A 16,758-nucleotide genomic window follows, 5' to 3' on the forward strand; every position below is an offset into this window, starting at 1 on the left:
ATATAATATTCAAATTTTTGAATTCTATGTAAATTCTTAATAAAATAATATTACTTTAATAATATGTTAACCATCAACTTTATTTTAATACTTAAATATTTTACTTTTATATAAATATTTATAATTATAATATTTTTTTTCAAAATTTAATCTAAATTATTAAATTGTATTATTTACATATATATTTATGTATATACAAATTTTTTGACATGTATTTCATGTAGATTAGGTAAATGAATTATTTTTAAAATAACGAAATATCTATTAATATACTACAAATTAGTATTAAAAGTAAAATAATAATTGAATTTTTTACAGATCGTATGAACTAGCATAATGAATGTTATACATGCATTAAAATATATGATTGATTATAATTTTCATTAATATTATTACATATTATAATATATTATATTATATTGTATTCATTTACTTAGATGAAAAAATTAAAACAAATCAAATTAATAATTCACTGAATATTTTTTAGCAAGATTATAATAAATGAATTATTAAGTAAAAATAATGTTATTATATAAATATTTAAAAAATCATTCATTATTCCATTATAATTCGAATTAATGTTTATAATAAAATCATAAAAAATATATTATAAAAAGTAATGTTGTAAAGCAGCGATGGATATCTAATAGGCATATAAAATCCATTTGATTCAAAAAATTAATTTTATTAAAAGAATTATTTTCATAATATATAATAGTTTTCGAATTTTAAAATTGACTAAATTTAATATTTTTTAAGAGTATCCACAATAAGTTTTAACAATCTAAATTGAATATGGATACTTAAAATATGTTTTTTATGAAACACTGATAAGTATTTTTAATACATAATTGCTGTATATTATGTAACAAATCTTTAGCAAGATATATAAAATATTGGTATTTAAATATTTTTAATTTATTGATTTTAAATATTTTTTCTGTTACTTTTTAAATAATTGATTTATTTGTTACTAGTTTGTTGTACTGACATATATTTTTCACATTAATTAATGTATAACTCAGTTTAAATATATTTAATATTAATAATTAATAAATACATGTCATAAGACTAGATTTTTAAAAATATTTTGCTTTAAGTAAATAAATTGGTTAAACTATTCGTTACATTATAATACAAAAAATTAAGTTCTATTGCTTCCCAAATACATAAAATATATAAATACAATTATAGATAATTAATAATATTACTATTAAAAATGTAATTCTATTTATGTAAAAATAATTTAATTAAAATCTATTTCGATTTTTTATTTAATGGCATGAAAAATTTAATTTTTAATTTTTTAAAGCATTTTTCTAATGTATATATTATAAATATGAATTATATATTATTAGTAGTAAAATATTGTATTTTTATTAGTGAAAATGACAGTTAGAAATTTGATATAAATGAAAAAAATCCTTCCAATGCATATTTATTCAGTAAGTTAAAGAAAAATGATGCACAGTTTCAACATTAAATAATCAACGTTAATTAAAAGTATAAAAATGGATAGATAATTACATTTCTAATAATCTATATTTAAATGAATTATTACTCTATAAATACATCAGATGACATTTAATAATACTTTTTAAAAAAATGTTCAAATTCTAGGTATAAAATTTATCCAAAATTTATATTGTATCTTTAATTATATTTTTACTTACAAAAAATATTAAATAATTAAATAAATTTGTAATCGAACTTTATATTATTATGATTATCATTGAATTGATTAAATAAGTCATAAATTATTATTTTACAAAATAATACATTTACAAAATAATGCACATTTACGGGTGTATACGTGTCCATAAAAATACGTATATGTGTACTTAATTTTTAAATAGCTTTGTACGTTTATATCAGTAAATTCTTCTTCATTAAATTACAAAAATTATATTTATTCTTAATATTTTTAATATTATTTCTAATAATTTTTTAAAAATTACTTATGAAAAATTTATAATTCATCTATTTATTATCTGATATATACCTTAACATATTTAAGTTTATATATAACTTATATAGTTTATATAAGTATATATAAGTATATATATTTACATGTAGGTTTATATAACTTTATATATATATATATATATATATATATATACCTTAACATATTTAATACGACAATCACATTATAAGTGCAAATATTAATATTTCATTATGCTTTTACATATTATATCAATATTTAAAAATATAATAATTAATGTAAAGAGTATATTTTATTTTATTGTAATTTTAGTATTTTAAATATTAGATCTGTTATTTGAAGATATGAAGTTTCATATAATGCTTTTTAATAGTTTATAAACACATTTTTAACAAAAAATTAAACAAAAAACAAAGGCAATGAAACCTAATACTTATTATAAAAGTATATTTTTTGCATCTTTTATTTTGATATATAAAGATCGTATTTAAGAAATTGTACTGAATTTTTTTTTTAGTAATGTTAATTCTTAATTAAATTTTTTTAAAAATAATTTATAATTAATATTTTATTTAATGTAGTTGTAGAAACAGTATATCTTCAGAAATAGGACTTTCGTTTTTTCTAAATTCTTAAATGCTAAACAGTATGATTAATATTTAAACAACTACATTTGAATCAGAATAAATATTATATATATTTCATTTCCAAGATACAAAAGTCAACATATAGGAACAAATAGCTGTGTATGCATACAAAAGTTCGCGGACTTAAATATTTGATTTATGATTTCAATAGTGTTTCAATAATTAATAATCTGAATTCGCTTATGCACTTGTAAATTATTTTTATTATAATTTCATATATACGCCGAATTTTTACATGTATAATAGTTATCACCTTCAAATTCATTTAATCTGTAATAATATCTACAACTGTTTTTATTTATTCCTTCAAAAATTTACACTATTACGGATGTATATGTGCATAAATCAATAATATTTAATCTTTAATTTTTATCAAACATTGATGGTGTAAGTAATTGTCAGATTATGTAACGTTATTTTTCAATCATAAATGGTTATATAAATTTGAAATCATATAATAAATGTATATGGTAAATATAACTTTTCATATACTATATTTATTTTTTATATTAACCAATTCAATAAAACAAATTAATTTAAAAATTATTTTATATTAATAAAATTTCATGTCATTTCCTATTCTGTTAATAAAAATAACATGCACAATATAATTTTTTTATTATAGAATAAAATGTATTTAAAAGTTATTTATTATAAAATGAAAAATTTAAAGTAATATTAAATAATATAAAACGATAAAAGGTATTAAACGTAACTATAAAGTTAATTAAAAACTATAAAAGTTTATTTTAGTTGTGTACAAGTTGGCTGTTTACTTTTAAATAATTATATTTACGAAATTATTATCTATTCAACAGTTTGCTTATTAAATTAAAAAAATATATCTTTCTTATATTACATAAATTATATATCATTTTAGGAAGACATTTACCTTCATTTATCTTATTAAAATAAATAAATTTAAATAAATTGTCATTAAAAACTATTAAATAAAATAATATTAGAAAATACTAATGTAAATAAACCAATTTTATTCAAAATATTAAATAATCATCTATAATAAATAATAAAAATTATAAATAGATTAGCCCACATGTTTATAAGAATTATATTTCTATCACGTAATAATAATTAAAAATTTAATAAATATTAATAAAATTACATTATAAAATTTTTAAATAAAATGTATCGAATAAAAACTTCAAATAACACATTCATACATTTTCATATAAACTATTATAAACTGTTATTTATTAAGAATTTTATATTATGCATTCAATATCTAAATGTATATGTAAATTATGTTTTGTTAAAAATTGATTCCATTAATTTATTATTTTACTATATTCAAATTAATTATGTTATATATTTGTATATATGCGTATGTAAAAATGATTGGAAATAACATTTTGGTATTTTGATTTCACTGATAATAAAATTTTTCAAATAAAATAAAATAGGAAAATGAAGTCATGAAGTAAAATAAAATAAGATAGGAAGATTCATTTATGAAATAAAAATTGTATAATTTGAAAATAAAATAATTTTATTACCTGTAAATTTTACCGTTTCAACAATTAGTTTTAAACTAATATTCTGATTTTTTCAAAATAATTTTCATTACCTAAATATTATTTTGAAAAATTATTATTCGAAGGCATATTATATATCATTTATAAAATTCGAATGTTTAAATATTTGAACTAAAATTTAATATATATATTTTTAAATTGAATGCACTCGATAACGTTTCGTAATTTAACATCCATTATTAAAATTTAAATAAAAAATTAGTTTCTACCAAAAAATTAATTGGTACTTATATTTAACATATTAAAGCACCACTTAAGTGAAAGTAATTTTTTATTTTATACAAACTTTACAACCGTATAATTTCGTGATTTATCAGCAAAATTAATTTTTTGAAATGTTTGATGTTTACGACTCAAACTTAGACTTAAGAATTTGATAAAGGTTAACTTTTTTCAAATTATTATTACAAAAATATATATTCATATATTTTGTGTTTTCTATCAATTTCTTAAAATTAATGTTAAAAATATTTAATAGAATAAACAAGTTTTAATAAATACCTAATAATACATTAAATACATGATTAGTATAATAAAATAATACAAACTAAATTACTTTAAATTATTTTTATGTATCAAGTTAAATTTCATAATTATTGTATTAACACAAAAATTGTATTAAAAAATTGAATGTCTATATACAGTAATTATTTTTCAATACTCAATTTAATATTTGTTATACAGTCTAAAATTTAAAAATGCTATTACTAGAACTACATTTTAAATAATGAAGACAATATATCTTGATATAACTAGTCTATATATTTTATTTTCAATAAGACATTACTCTAAATACACTCGAGCACAGATCAATAGAAGAAACTGACTCTGACACTTTATAAAATAATTATTAATCGCATTTATATCAAACAAATTTAATTACATTCATTGATAAGAAATATTTTAAGTCACAATAATTACATATAAAATAATTAAAAATATATATCATGAAATATTTGCATTCAAAAATATACATTTAATATAAAAATTAATAGAATAAAAGAAACATCAAAACCACAAAATACAAAATTGTATAGAAAATAGTGTAAAAGAATAAAATATATATATACTTCCAGTCGAAAAAATAATTACATACATGTTTTTTGTAATATTGCAAATTTTACATTAGAAGAAATAAATAAAAAATAAAACATGTGAGAATTTAAGATATAAAATACAGAATTTAAACTAATTTTTTTTAATAACATGAAATTATACTTTTGTGTCTATAAAATCTCATATTTTTTCAATGTTTTTCATGTGCTTTGATGATGCATATAGATCAATAAATTCTTTTTTTATTTAAGGATTTTTCACTTTACTTCTCATCAATAATACCATGGTGGAATTTCTAACTATAGATTATATTTCAACAAGTTCATTCCTTTGACAATATTACTTATTTTAATTATTCAATTAATTATTCATTTACTTTATTACTTACACACGTCTGTCTACACACACCATACAATTACTCGCATTAAATCCCATGCATACTTATACGTACACGTAGAATCGCGTGTTGTATTCGGCAATCACTTCCACGGTCGAAACGGATGACCGGCTCTTTTTATTTAGAATATTCATCAAATAACATCTCTCTTTTTGAATTATATAGAAAATATAAAATAAATTGCTTACTTTGCTTTATTTTTGTTCTCCTTATTTTCCCATCGTACGATCATCACTAACTTTTGCCACCGAGCGTTTTACGTATGCAAGTACAGAGCGTATTTATGTATAATTGTAATAAATATAATTTTACATATTAAACTGTTTTATGAGTTTCAGATCGATTATTTAAATTCTCTTTTGATTGTTAATAGTAAGCAATGAATAAAAGTAATTAATGCTTACTCTTGTTACTATTTTTTGCAAATATATTTATGTAGATTTTACAATATAAATTATCTTTACTTTACTTTTTAATTTAAAGAAACAACTAATTGTGATTGATTCCTTTTATCGCAAAGAAAATATATACTTCTTTTTACAAAAAAAGTTCTTTTAAAATAATGAAGTTTCATTAATTAAAATTAGAAACAAATGCTTATATTTCAAATACTTTGTTTTAGATGTTAAAATCACAGCAAACAAGCATAAAATATTTAGTATATCAAGAGCAAATTTTCAAAAATCGCAAAATCAAAATTTGATCAATATTTTGGGTGTAACTAAGTCTATAACTCTCAAATTTCACATTTCATTGTATTCTAATACAAATTAATTCTAGTGCAAAAGCATTAACAATGCAATGATTGGATTTATCTTTTTACATTTATTATTAATAACTTAAATTTTATAATCGTTAATTTTAAAATTAAATAAAACGGCGCTGATTCGTTTGATTTCATTATTTTACAATTAGCTACACATATTTACTAGCGAAAATAAAATAATTATACTTGAAGCAATTAAAAGAAAAAAAAATAGTATTGCATTTTTATCAAATACAAAGTTACATGTTGAATGCCGAAGGCACACAATATACAAATTGTCTTATCTTCTAATCTACTATTTATAATTCGACAAAATGATTTCTGAAACTCAGATGCGATACGTTCTGTACACGCACAGACGCACACGAGTGCCAGAAATTAATCCGGATAAAAATTTCATTGTGTGAAAATATAATTGATGATCGGGAAAAATTTTGTACTCTTTTAAGATCATCCGCTCATTGCCGTGAATAAACGCAATAAAAAACTGCCGACAATTCATGTGAGAATTTTTTTGAGACAGAAGTTAGATAGCGCGCCTCAACAAGAGGCACAGAAGTGAGAAGGGATGAGAGGTAGTGAGTAGTACATGTGAAAAAGTAAGTCTATCACGGTAAACGAATACGAAAGTAGATTGAAACTTTAGACTTCCAAATACTCAAATTCTATAATTACCGTAATATTTTACTTTAATCACATTAGTTCCCGAAAAGAAAACAATTCATTAAAAATATAGTCTTTGTTGCGTCTGTTAGTGTTTGTTACATTTTTGTTTTTATTGTGTGTACACGCGCGGTGTTTGTAAAATATAACGGGATAAAGAAAATACAGTAGTAGATAGTGTGGTTTAAGAAAGAGAGATGAAGAAATATAGATTATACAGAGTAGAAGAAGATTGAAACCATAAAATAGAATAGAGGATCATTTAAATTTTTGAACGTTTAGCTTGACGAGACTTAAGAGCACGTCGCGGCTTCTTTGAGGCGTCTTCTTCCAAACATAACGAATTGGACTTTCTTTTCGAAGAGATCAAAGGCAAGGAGATTGGTGCTGCCATTGGCTCTAATGATGATGCTGCACTACTACTAGATTGAGGTTGTTGATGTGTTGATTGTTGCTGCTGTTGTGTTGCTGGCTGATTGCTTACCATTGTATCTATTTCTCGTTCTGTGGGACTATGCACGGGCATGTCAGCTATAGGAATGAAGTCTAAACCTTCATTAATGCTTGCTTCGACATTAGACAGTACACCTTGATTTGTTAAAGCCTGCAGATCTTCTGTGGGTACTGGTATCGACTGCCCACAACCAAAACATACAGGTATTGCTGGCGACTTTGATCGCCAATATTGTAATTCTGTTTTACACTTGTTTAACTCCTGTAAAAAATAGTGTTGAATTTTTAATAACAAAGTAAAATGTTGGTAATTATGTTTATTAAACAAAAATGTGTGTATAATACAAAAATAATGTAAATCTATAAATTTTTTTTGTAGTACTTCTTTTATCTTTTATATTCTTATATATTCTATTAGTGTAAGGTATTTATATATATGAATATTATGAATTCAATTACTATTTAAAAATTACTAATAAATAACTCAAAATAAGGATAAGATTGTTAAAGATTAAATTAGAGATTTATGCATCAAAAGATTAAAATATGAGTAAATATGAGCACATCTTGTATTCAGAATAAAATGTGAACATCGAAATCTTTAGTTTTACAAGAAATGGCTGTTACACAAGGAATAGCGACAAGGAAATTCATAAAGAAAATCACAAGTGTAATAAACCATGGGCACGATATTCAAATATGAAAGGTGCGTCTAATTATATTAATCATATTGTAGTATCAGGCTTATTTACATAAAACGTGATGATATAATAGAATATTTTCAAAATTTGCAAAAAATGTAGTGTTTACAATTTAATCAATTTTACTTGTTTTTTTTGATAACTTTAAAAATGTCTTTAAACTCTTTGTAGTATTAATAAGATATACAGCTCCCATACTTTTAACTGACACTAATTAAATTGAATAAATCATATAGCTATCAATGCGTTATATAAATATAAGAGTGGAAAGATTTATGTCCATATACTTGTAAATGATATATCTTCAACCATAGAAAAGAATAAGCTAAAAATAAGCTAAAAGAACAATAATTTTTTTTAATAATATGAGCAAAATATTCTACAATAAGCTTTCAATTGTTTTGTAAATACCCAAGAATATATTTTTATTATTCTATTGTAAAAAATATAGAAACTCAATAAGATGTATTATATACTGTTATAGAATTGTGAAAATGTAAATTAAGTCATGCGCCCCGGTAAGAATCTATTATAACATTTGAATATTAGATCAGATATAATATTTGCGTTTAGACAATAAAGCGCAATAATTTTATGATTTAAGTCTCAATGATTAATGTAGTTTTTAAAGCACAAAAGTGCTCTGATCAATTCAATGTAAACATAATTCCAGTTATAATTATCATATCATATATAATTTAATGTTAAATAATAAAATTTATATTTTAAATAATAAAATTTATAAAAACTTGCAGAAATGTTCAAATTAGAAAATTCGGAAATAAATCTGGAATGTTCATTGATAGAGCATCAATAAGAATTAATAACATGTTTATTTATATATAATTTAATACTTCAAATTTTCTTCTAAGAACACGCGAACATTAAAAAAATTGTATGAACAAAATTTTTAACATTCATCAATTTTTTTAAACAAAAAATTACTAATAATATTGAGAATGCAAACAAATTATAACTATAAAATTATGATTCATATTTTTTACTTTACGTATAATTATATTAATTTTGAATTGTATAGTTTTTATTATACAATTTCACTGTATTTCAGTAGTTTTATCAAAGCATTATGAAGACAACTAAGATATTTTCATTAGATTAATATTAAATAATATTTTTGTACAAATGTAATGTATTAACAAACTTGTATGAATTAGTAAACTATATAAAACCGATTCATGAATGAAATTAAGATATATATATTTACTAATTTCTTATAAATGAATGTAGTATCTAATAATATATAAGACAAAGTACTGTTAATAAATTTGTTGGTTCATAAAATGAAATATTTACAAATAATAACAATTATTTCGAAATGTTTACAAAATTATAAAAAAATTAGGAAATAAAGAATTTTAAAAGATTAAAAAAACATTTTTTCACAACGCATGCTAGAGTACAGTGTACCTTTGTAAATACCTGTAGAAGAGTACTGAATTTCCTGGAGGTCTCATCATTTTTCTTGTCATTATCATCGAGCCTTGTCGCATATTCAACGATCTGCTTTTGTTGTTCGGCTATTTTTGCTTTACAGTTTCTGAGATCCCGACGCATAAGACTTAGTTGACTGTTATAACGCTTCATGCCCTGTTTAATCTTGCGTATGCGTTTACGCAATACCATGTTAGACTGAGGCCGTGAAACTGAAGCTGCTACACTTGCATCCAATCCGTGACTGGTGCAACTGCCACCTGGTTCATCGTTTCCAGAACGTAGGGGCGAACCTTCACTACCGCTGCCACGTACCTTTCCTTCTGATACGCTCAATGGTGCTGTATCCAGGCACAGAGAAAATTTATTCACAGCCGAAGAAGCTGCAATATCATAATTTCTATGTTTAATATCTTTTGTATTGTTATAGGAAATATATTATTTGAAGTACTGGGTAGGATTTTATGAAAATATAATTTTAAATGAAATATGAAGAATGCAATAAATGGATTCTTCTAAATTATTTATTTAAATATTATTAAAAAAAATCTTCTAATTTCATCTTATTTTTCTTCCAAATTTGCCTTGTAAAACTTTATTTTTTAGTCATTTGCCTTTTTAATATAAGTGTTATTAAAAGACTATTCTATATAATTTTAATTATTCTATTATTTTGTAATAGTTTGAAATTTAGAATATCCAAAAAAATACTTATTAATATTTTGAGAGAGCTGTACTAAATTGTTATTTAAAATTTAAATACAGTACACCATAAATTTTTCAATATGTGTATCAACACTAAAGTAGTTATTTATTTATATAAAATTTATAAGGTCTACTAATAGTTAAAAAATAAGTTTTATTGTTGCAGATCAGTTGTAATGATATTAATAGATGAATAACTAAACTAACCATACTATATTTATCTACTTATTGTTAAATTATATTAACTTATAAATTACTATAAATTATTTACAAGTCTCTCAAATTTATATCAAATACTTATTATATTTAAAACATTGTAGGAAATTCAACATAATTTTAGTATTTTAATTTTAATTTTAGGTAGTTATACTAAATGAAGTAATTAATACGGATATAAAATTTTGAACAATGCATGTGTAAATGTGATTAAATGAGTTACAAAAATAATTATTACAATGCTTAAAAAATTAGTTTAATTTCTTTAAAATATTTAAGTATTAAAGTATTCAAAAACTTGTATATCATTATTTGAATAAATGTTTTATACACTCCAAAGTTAGAATTTATATTTACATAACAGAAACATATTTTTATAATTTATTTCTGAAAGATAAATTCAGAAATTAAATATTTCATGTAAATACATATCATCAACCTTTAAATAAAATTTTAAATATATAAATAAATTTTAGTACATACAAGAGAATGTTCCTGCTAAATCTAAAAATTCAGCACCAAAATAAGGTATTTCAGGAAGCTTTGGCTCGATACAATCTTTAAAATATTCCATAGCCATTGTACTCAAATCAAACAGTTCATCCGTTACTTTGTAGGGCCGAGCGAGTTTCGGCGTCACTTTAATATAATGCAAAATTCGGTATACTTCATTCAATAACTGAAAAATTGAGAACATTAATAAAATTGAATATTACTTTTGTATAATTAAAAGGAATTTATTAAAATTATCTTAAATGCATATTACTTCGCCAGGAAAAAAGCAACAATGTTTTCGTTCGATATGTTTTCCAAAGCTCATTTGTAAAAGAGTAAGTCGCATGTGCAAGGTTTCAATAATATCTGATTCACAAGCTAATGGATGGTTACGTCTAGCTGATTCTCTTCTTGGCATTTGTGCTTTTATAGCTTGAAAGCGACTAAGCATTTGTGTCTGTAAACGTTGAAATGTTGAATTTAAAATAGAGCCACAAACTTTATCCATTTGATGACATACCTATAAGAAATAAAAAAACTTATTAATGCAGTAAATACATAAAAATCTTTCTTATTAAATACTTACTGGACGTAAATGAGCAATTGTATTATAATCTAAATAGCCTAAAATTTTTTGTAAAATTTCTACGGGTAAATCTAACAAATTTATATAAGAACTGTGTTCCCCTGGAGATGCAACTGTTACATTAGTTGATAAACCAGTATTCTGCTGTTGATTTCTCCGTGTACCTGATGGTCCTGCATCAAAGTTTTTACCAAGTTCCACAAATATAGATCCATCACTATTTGTATTACTATTACTTGACTGACGTGTAGAAACCATATTTGTTTTGAATTTAATAAAATGGATCACCTAAAATAATATTATTTTATTAGCAAAAAATTTTCAGTCAAAATTTTTTTGACAATTTTATTAAGAATTATTTAAAATAAAGAACAAGCATCAAAATTTTATTAAAAATAAGTAATTAAAATACCACATTTATATTTTAACTCTTTTCAATTCATTTTAACTGAGTTTATACTGATATTAATTGTGAATACTTATAAATATATAATTATAATACTTAATATATTTAAAAATTAAATATCAAATTAGATTTTTAACGATTTAATAAGCAAAATATTATATTATAAATTTTAAATTTAAATTAATTACAATATTACAAAAATATTACTATTAAATATGTAAAAATTTCTTTTATTAACTAATATGTTAAGTTAAAAATAAACTTGTATCAGAAAATTCTATTTGAGTAATTTTTTTTATATAAATGTTTAAAATCTAAAAAAATATATACTCATATTATAGGTCATGAATGTTTAAATTCATGATACATAATTACTTAATAAATTTATAAATACTATATATTTTAAAAATTGTTTTTGAATTTTACATCTAAAAATAAATATATTTAAAAATTATCAAATCGGAATAAAACTTAAATCGAACTTGTTATTTTTATAAAGCTATTGTGTAATTTTAATTAAATCGAAGTAACTTGTATTGTTAAAAAATATGTATATAATAAACATAACAAGCAAAGAGAGAAAGAGAGCTCACCAATGAAGTAATAAAAAAATGGAGATAGTTTGTTGCCAATTTTCTCAAAGTTCACTCATTTCCTTTCATTCATTTCTGTTTGTGTCGACTCTCTTTCTCTCTCACTCTCTTTCTATCTCACTCTTTGTATATACACTTTCTTTCTCTTTCAATTTCAAAAATCATAAACAGTCGAAACTGTATACTGTATATATGTACATTTCACTGCACTTCAGACTATGCCATAGAACACCCTACAGGTAAGTTCTATGATAGGCTGCATAAAAAGAAAGATTAACGTTTGGTATAGAAAGAATTAGAAGAGAAGTTTGCTTCAAACATAGTAGAAGATAATCATCGGTAAAAATAGTTTTATTGTTTGAATTGCAATTGACAATATTAACAGAAAAATGCGCTCAAGCAATGAAGGGACGCTGCTTCTACTTTGATTCTGTGCTACTGTAGTTGCTACGAAAAGAAATACATACACTTAGGCACGAATAAACGCGCGGGTACATGCATATACATGTGTGTGCGTGTGCGCGCGCGTATAGGCAAAGTTATAAACTTCGAGAGATATATTACTGAGCATCTCTAGTTTTTCTAGTTCTTCGGTTTTCTTACTTTCTTTTACACCCTGATAGTAAAACAAAGTAATTTCATTTAAAATATTAACAAGTATTGTCCACTTAAATTTTAATAGTAAGGAATAATGTAATTAATGGAAAATTTCTTTGCGTACATTTTTCCATTTAAGTCATTTAGTATAAAATAAAAGTAATTCGTGACAAAAAAGAAAAAAAGATAGCAAGAGTGAAAATTGAAGTTAGTAATGAGCACGTCAGTCTGTGCTGTGATCGTGAAAAAAATAGATATAATAATACGGGGACGAGAGACGAGATACAAAATATAAAAAACAATTAAATATTATTTTTTAAATTTTTTATTAAATTTTATGTTTGTTTCTTATTAATAATTATATAACAATGCATTATATTTGTATTGTTTGCTTTGCGTATAGTAATTTGTTGGTAAAAAATTTAAATAAAAATAATGTTCGATCCTATTTGATTTAATAATTTACTCTTGATTTCTTTATCAAAGTTGCGAAGCACTTTTAGAAATATAGAATATAGAATTATATAAATAAAATCTTGATTATATATATTTTATAGAACGTCTACAAATTTCTATAAAAATTCAAATGATCACTCTCCACCTTACCGGCAACGCTATGCATCACCGGTTTTTTACAGCTAGGAATTATTCCACATTAGTGTATACGCAACCAAATGCATATGCACACGTAGAACTTAATTTTAAGTGAGAAAAAAGAAAAACGTACAACAAAAATAACTCAAGATTTGAACGAAAAAAAGATTAGCAAATGCATAGATCTACTTATGTGCGTAACAACACAGATGGACATTAGAATAAACAAACGTAAAGTTTAGAGAAATAAGAATTAAGCATATATTTTAAGTTGATTACCAAAAGACAGCCGTTCGCCAGACGTTGACTATCTCTCGCTAATGAGAGATAGTAAAACGTTTTACGACCTCGTATTACTACTCACTCCACTAGTTATTTGCCTATTTCGTGAAGTCGTGACATTTTTGCCTTTGTCGTCAACGCCCCCACTGCTGATCAGCGCTGCTGCTGATCTGAAATGCCTACTAAACCACTCTCTTTCTCTTTCTATTTCCCTTGGAAGTTTTGTTTCTGCTACTTTTCTATATTCGTAGCCTTTAATGACCCAAGTTGGATCTCATGTTCACCTCTGTTTTTCTTAATTGCACAGACACTATTAAATCACCAAATGATATTGAAATCAAACTAGATCTTACACATTCTCAATTAGTTAACGAAGAGAAAAATGAGAAGTACAAAACATGAAGTTACCATCTTCCGGATTCTGTAAATTTAACAACAGATGGCACACGAGTTGTTTGCTATGACAATTCCGTAGGAAATTTAAAATTTAATCTTAAAAAATGAATTTTATCTTACAATATAATAATATATTTATTTATTCTTTGTAAATTATGAATCATTATTTTAGCAATAATATGTAAAATTCTAAAAATATGATTTTAAACGTATGTAAATGAGAAAAGCTGAATTAAAATGAAATAATACTGACTTTCTTATAAAATAATTTAAATAATTTATTATTCTAAAAAATTTTTTAAATAAAACATTATAACACTTAGCTTGTATTTTTATTAAATATTTTCCGAAGTAAATATGTTACACAAATATTTTAATTTTGTTGAACTGAAAACAGTAAATAAGAAACTCCATTAGATAAATAGAAATAAACAATATTTTATATTTTTTCTCATTTAGTAAAGCTGTTACAATATTTTTGATATTAACTTTTAAATAGTATAATAATTATATAAATACATGATACCAATTTTTTACATAACTTTTTTTTTAATTGTGCAATTATTTCTACTTATATTCAATCATGCTATTTCATTACAGAACTAAAATACTTGCTTATTCAAATAATTTAAAATGTGTTGAGAATCAATATTTATATTTGTCAATTTTCTTATACAAAATTTTTTATATGAACAGTTTTTTATGTAAAATACAAATATTTCATTAATAAACTTATTACGGTAATTTATTCTATCAAATCAGCTTCTCATTAATATAGTATTATATATATATATATATATATAGAGAGAGAGAGAGAGAGAGAGAGAGAGAGCAATCATAAATCCTTTAAATATACATTGAGTGATAAATTTACTTACTATTTTTTTCTTATTAAAGAAAAAGAACATTGTTAAATTTATGTTATTTCTATTAATATGTATGATCATTGAATTTTATTGTAGATTGAAAGCAAAATTAATATTAAGAGATTTATTTATAACGTAATTAATTTTCTTAATAACATTTTCTTTCGAATTATTACTTACCAAAAAATTTAGGTTTGTGAGCAATTCTTTAAAATCTGATTTTATAAAAATAACGATTTTTAGATATATATCTAATACAATAGAAATTAAATGATCTAATCTTATAAATATTAATTAATTTAAGAAATTCAATTTTAATTTTTTAATTTTTAATTGAATGTTTACATTTTTTAATTATTAAAATGCTTGTTTAATAAAAACTAAATTTCGGTTAAATAATGTATGCTGTGAAGGTGGAGTTTTAATTTATATGATTATTTATAGAATTATATTATTTAAAAAAGTATTATAGACATATGTCATTTTATGTTTTCGAAAACTACACAGATATAATTAAAATACAATTTATTTATATTGATTTATATTCATTTTATTCTAATTTTAAGCAATGCTTACTAAAAATAATTTAATTTTCAAACAGTAACGTTTTTAATATTTTGGAAGGGATATAGCTATACATAAAAATATTCGGATTCGTATTCATGAAATAATTCGTTAAATAATTATTATTTTTAATTATTATATTATTTATATTGTATACATTATGTATTTTAATTTTTTAAGTTCAAGAATATTCTATTTATTAAATAATCCGTTATTTCTAATATATTTAAATATATATTGCAATATTTGTACTTAAACATTTTTAACAACTAGTAGAAATCAAAAGAGGTGATATTTAATATTTTACTCGAATTACCTCAACTACAAAACATTAATAATTCAGATATTCGGTTTAAAAGAATCTAAATATATATATGCGAAAGTTTTATAAAAATCTGTAAAAATATGTCAAAATGTGACAATAAAATATTCGATTATTTAGATCTGCCGCGATATTCTTTGGCAGTCGTTGCGTCTGCGCAATCAGAATGATCATTATACTATAAAAAAGCATTTGTCATAGATTATGTTTGAATATAAAAATGTCTATTGTTTAGTATAGCTAATTTAATAGTGTAAATATTACTCAAGAGGTCAGAGGACCCAACAAATAAATTTTATATTTTTAGTCACATCGTGCTAGCTATATATTTTCTATTTTCATAAAGTGCTGTACATTTTACGATTTATTATTAATATTATTGCAAAATTCCATTATTATTGTATAAATAACAAAAGTATTTATAATATGAACGATATTTTATTGTAAATATAATGAATCATATTTTAATTTTAAACTGTTTTTTCGTTTAATATTTTATAAAAGTA

The 16,758-nt window shown here is 22.2% G+C and overlaps 1 protein-coding gene across 4 annotated transcripts; it reads right to left on the minus strand.

The window, feature by feature from the left end:
* Positions 1-6,555: 6,555 nt before the first annotated feature.
* On the minus strand, positions 6,556-14,513 carry dmpd (F-box protein dampened). 4 transcript variants are annotated; one of them, XM_011507142.1, is made up of 6 exons: positions 14,187-14,513; positions 11,633-11,920; positions 11,318-11,566; positions 11,035-11,230; positions 9,607-10,013; positions 6,556-7,739 (listed from the first exon to the last, which is right to left on the minus strand). In XM_011507142.1, the coding sequence occupies exons 2-6, from the start codon at positions 11,888-11,890 to the stop codon at positions 7,287-7,289; spliced, it is 1,563 nt and encodes a 520-aa protein (XP_011505444.1). In that variant the 5' UTR covers positions 11,891-11,920; positions 14,187-14,513; the 3' UTR covers positions 6,556-7,286. The 4 variants fall into 4 exon arrangements, with proteins under 4 accessions (XP_011505444.1, XP_011505445.1, XP_011505441.1 ...); XM_011507143.1 differs by having other exon boundaries at positions 9,619-10,013; positions 14,102-14,513; XM_011507139.1 differs by having other exon boundaries at positions 14,102-14,513.
* Positions 14,514-16,758: the final 2,245 nt, after the last annotated feature.

Source organism: Ceratosolen solmsi, unplaced genomic scaffold (genome assembly GCF_000503995.2).
Source record: "Ceratosolen solmsi marchali unplaced genomic scaffold, CerSol_1.0 scaffold6, whole genome shotgun sequence".
Lineage (NCBI taxonomy): Eukaryota > Metazoa > Arthropoda > Insecta > Hymenoptera > Agaonidae > Ceratosolen > Ceratosolen solmsi.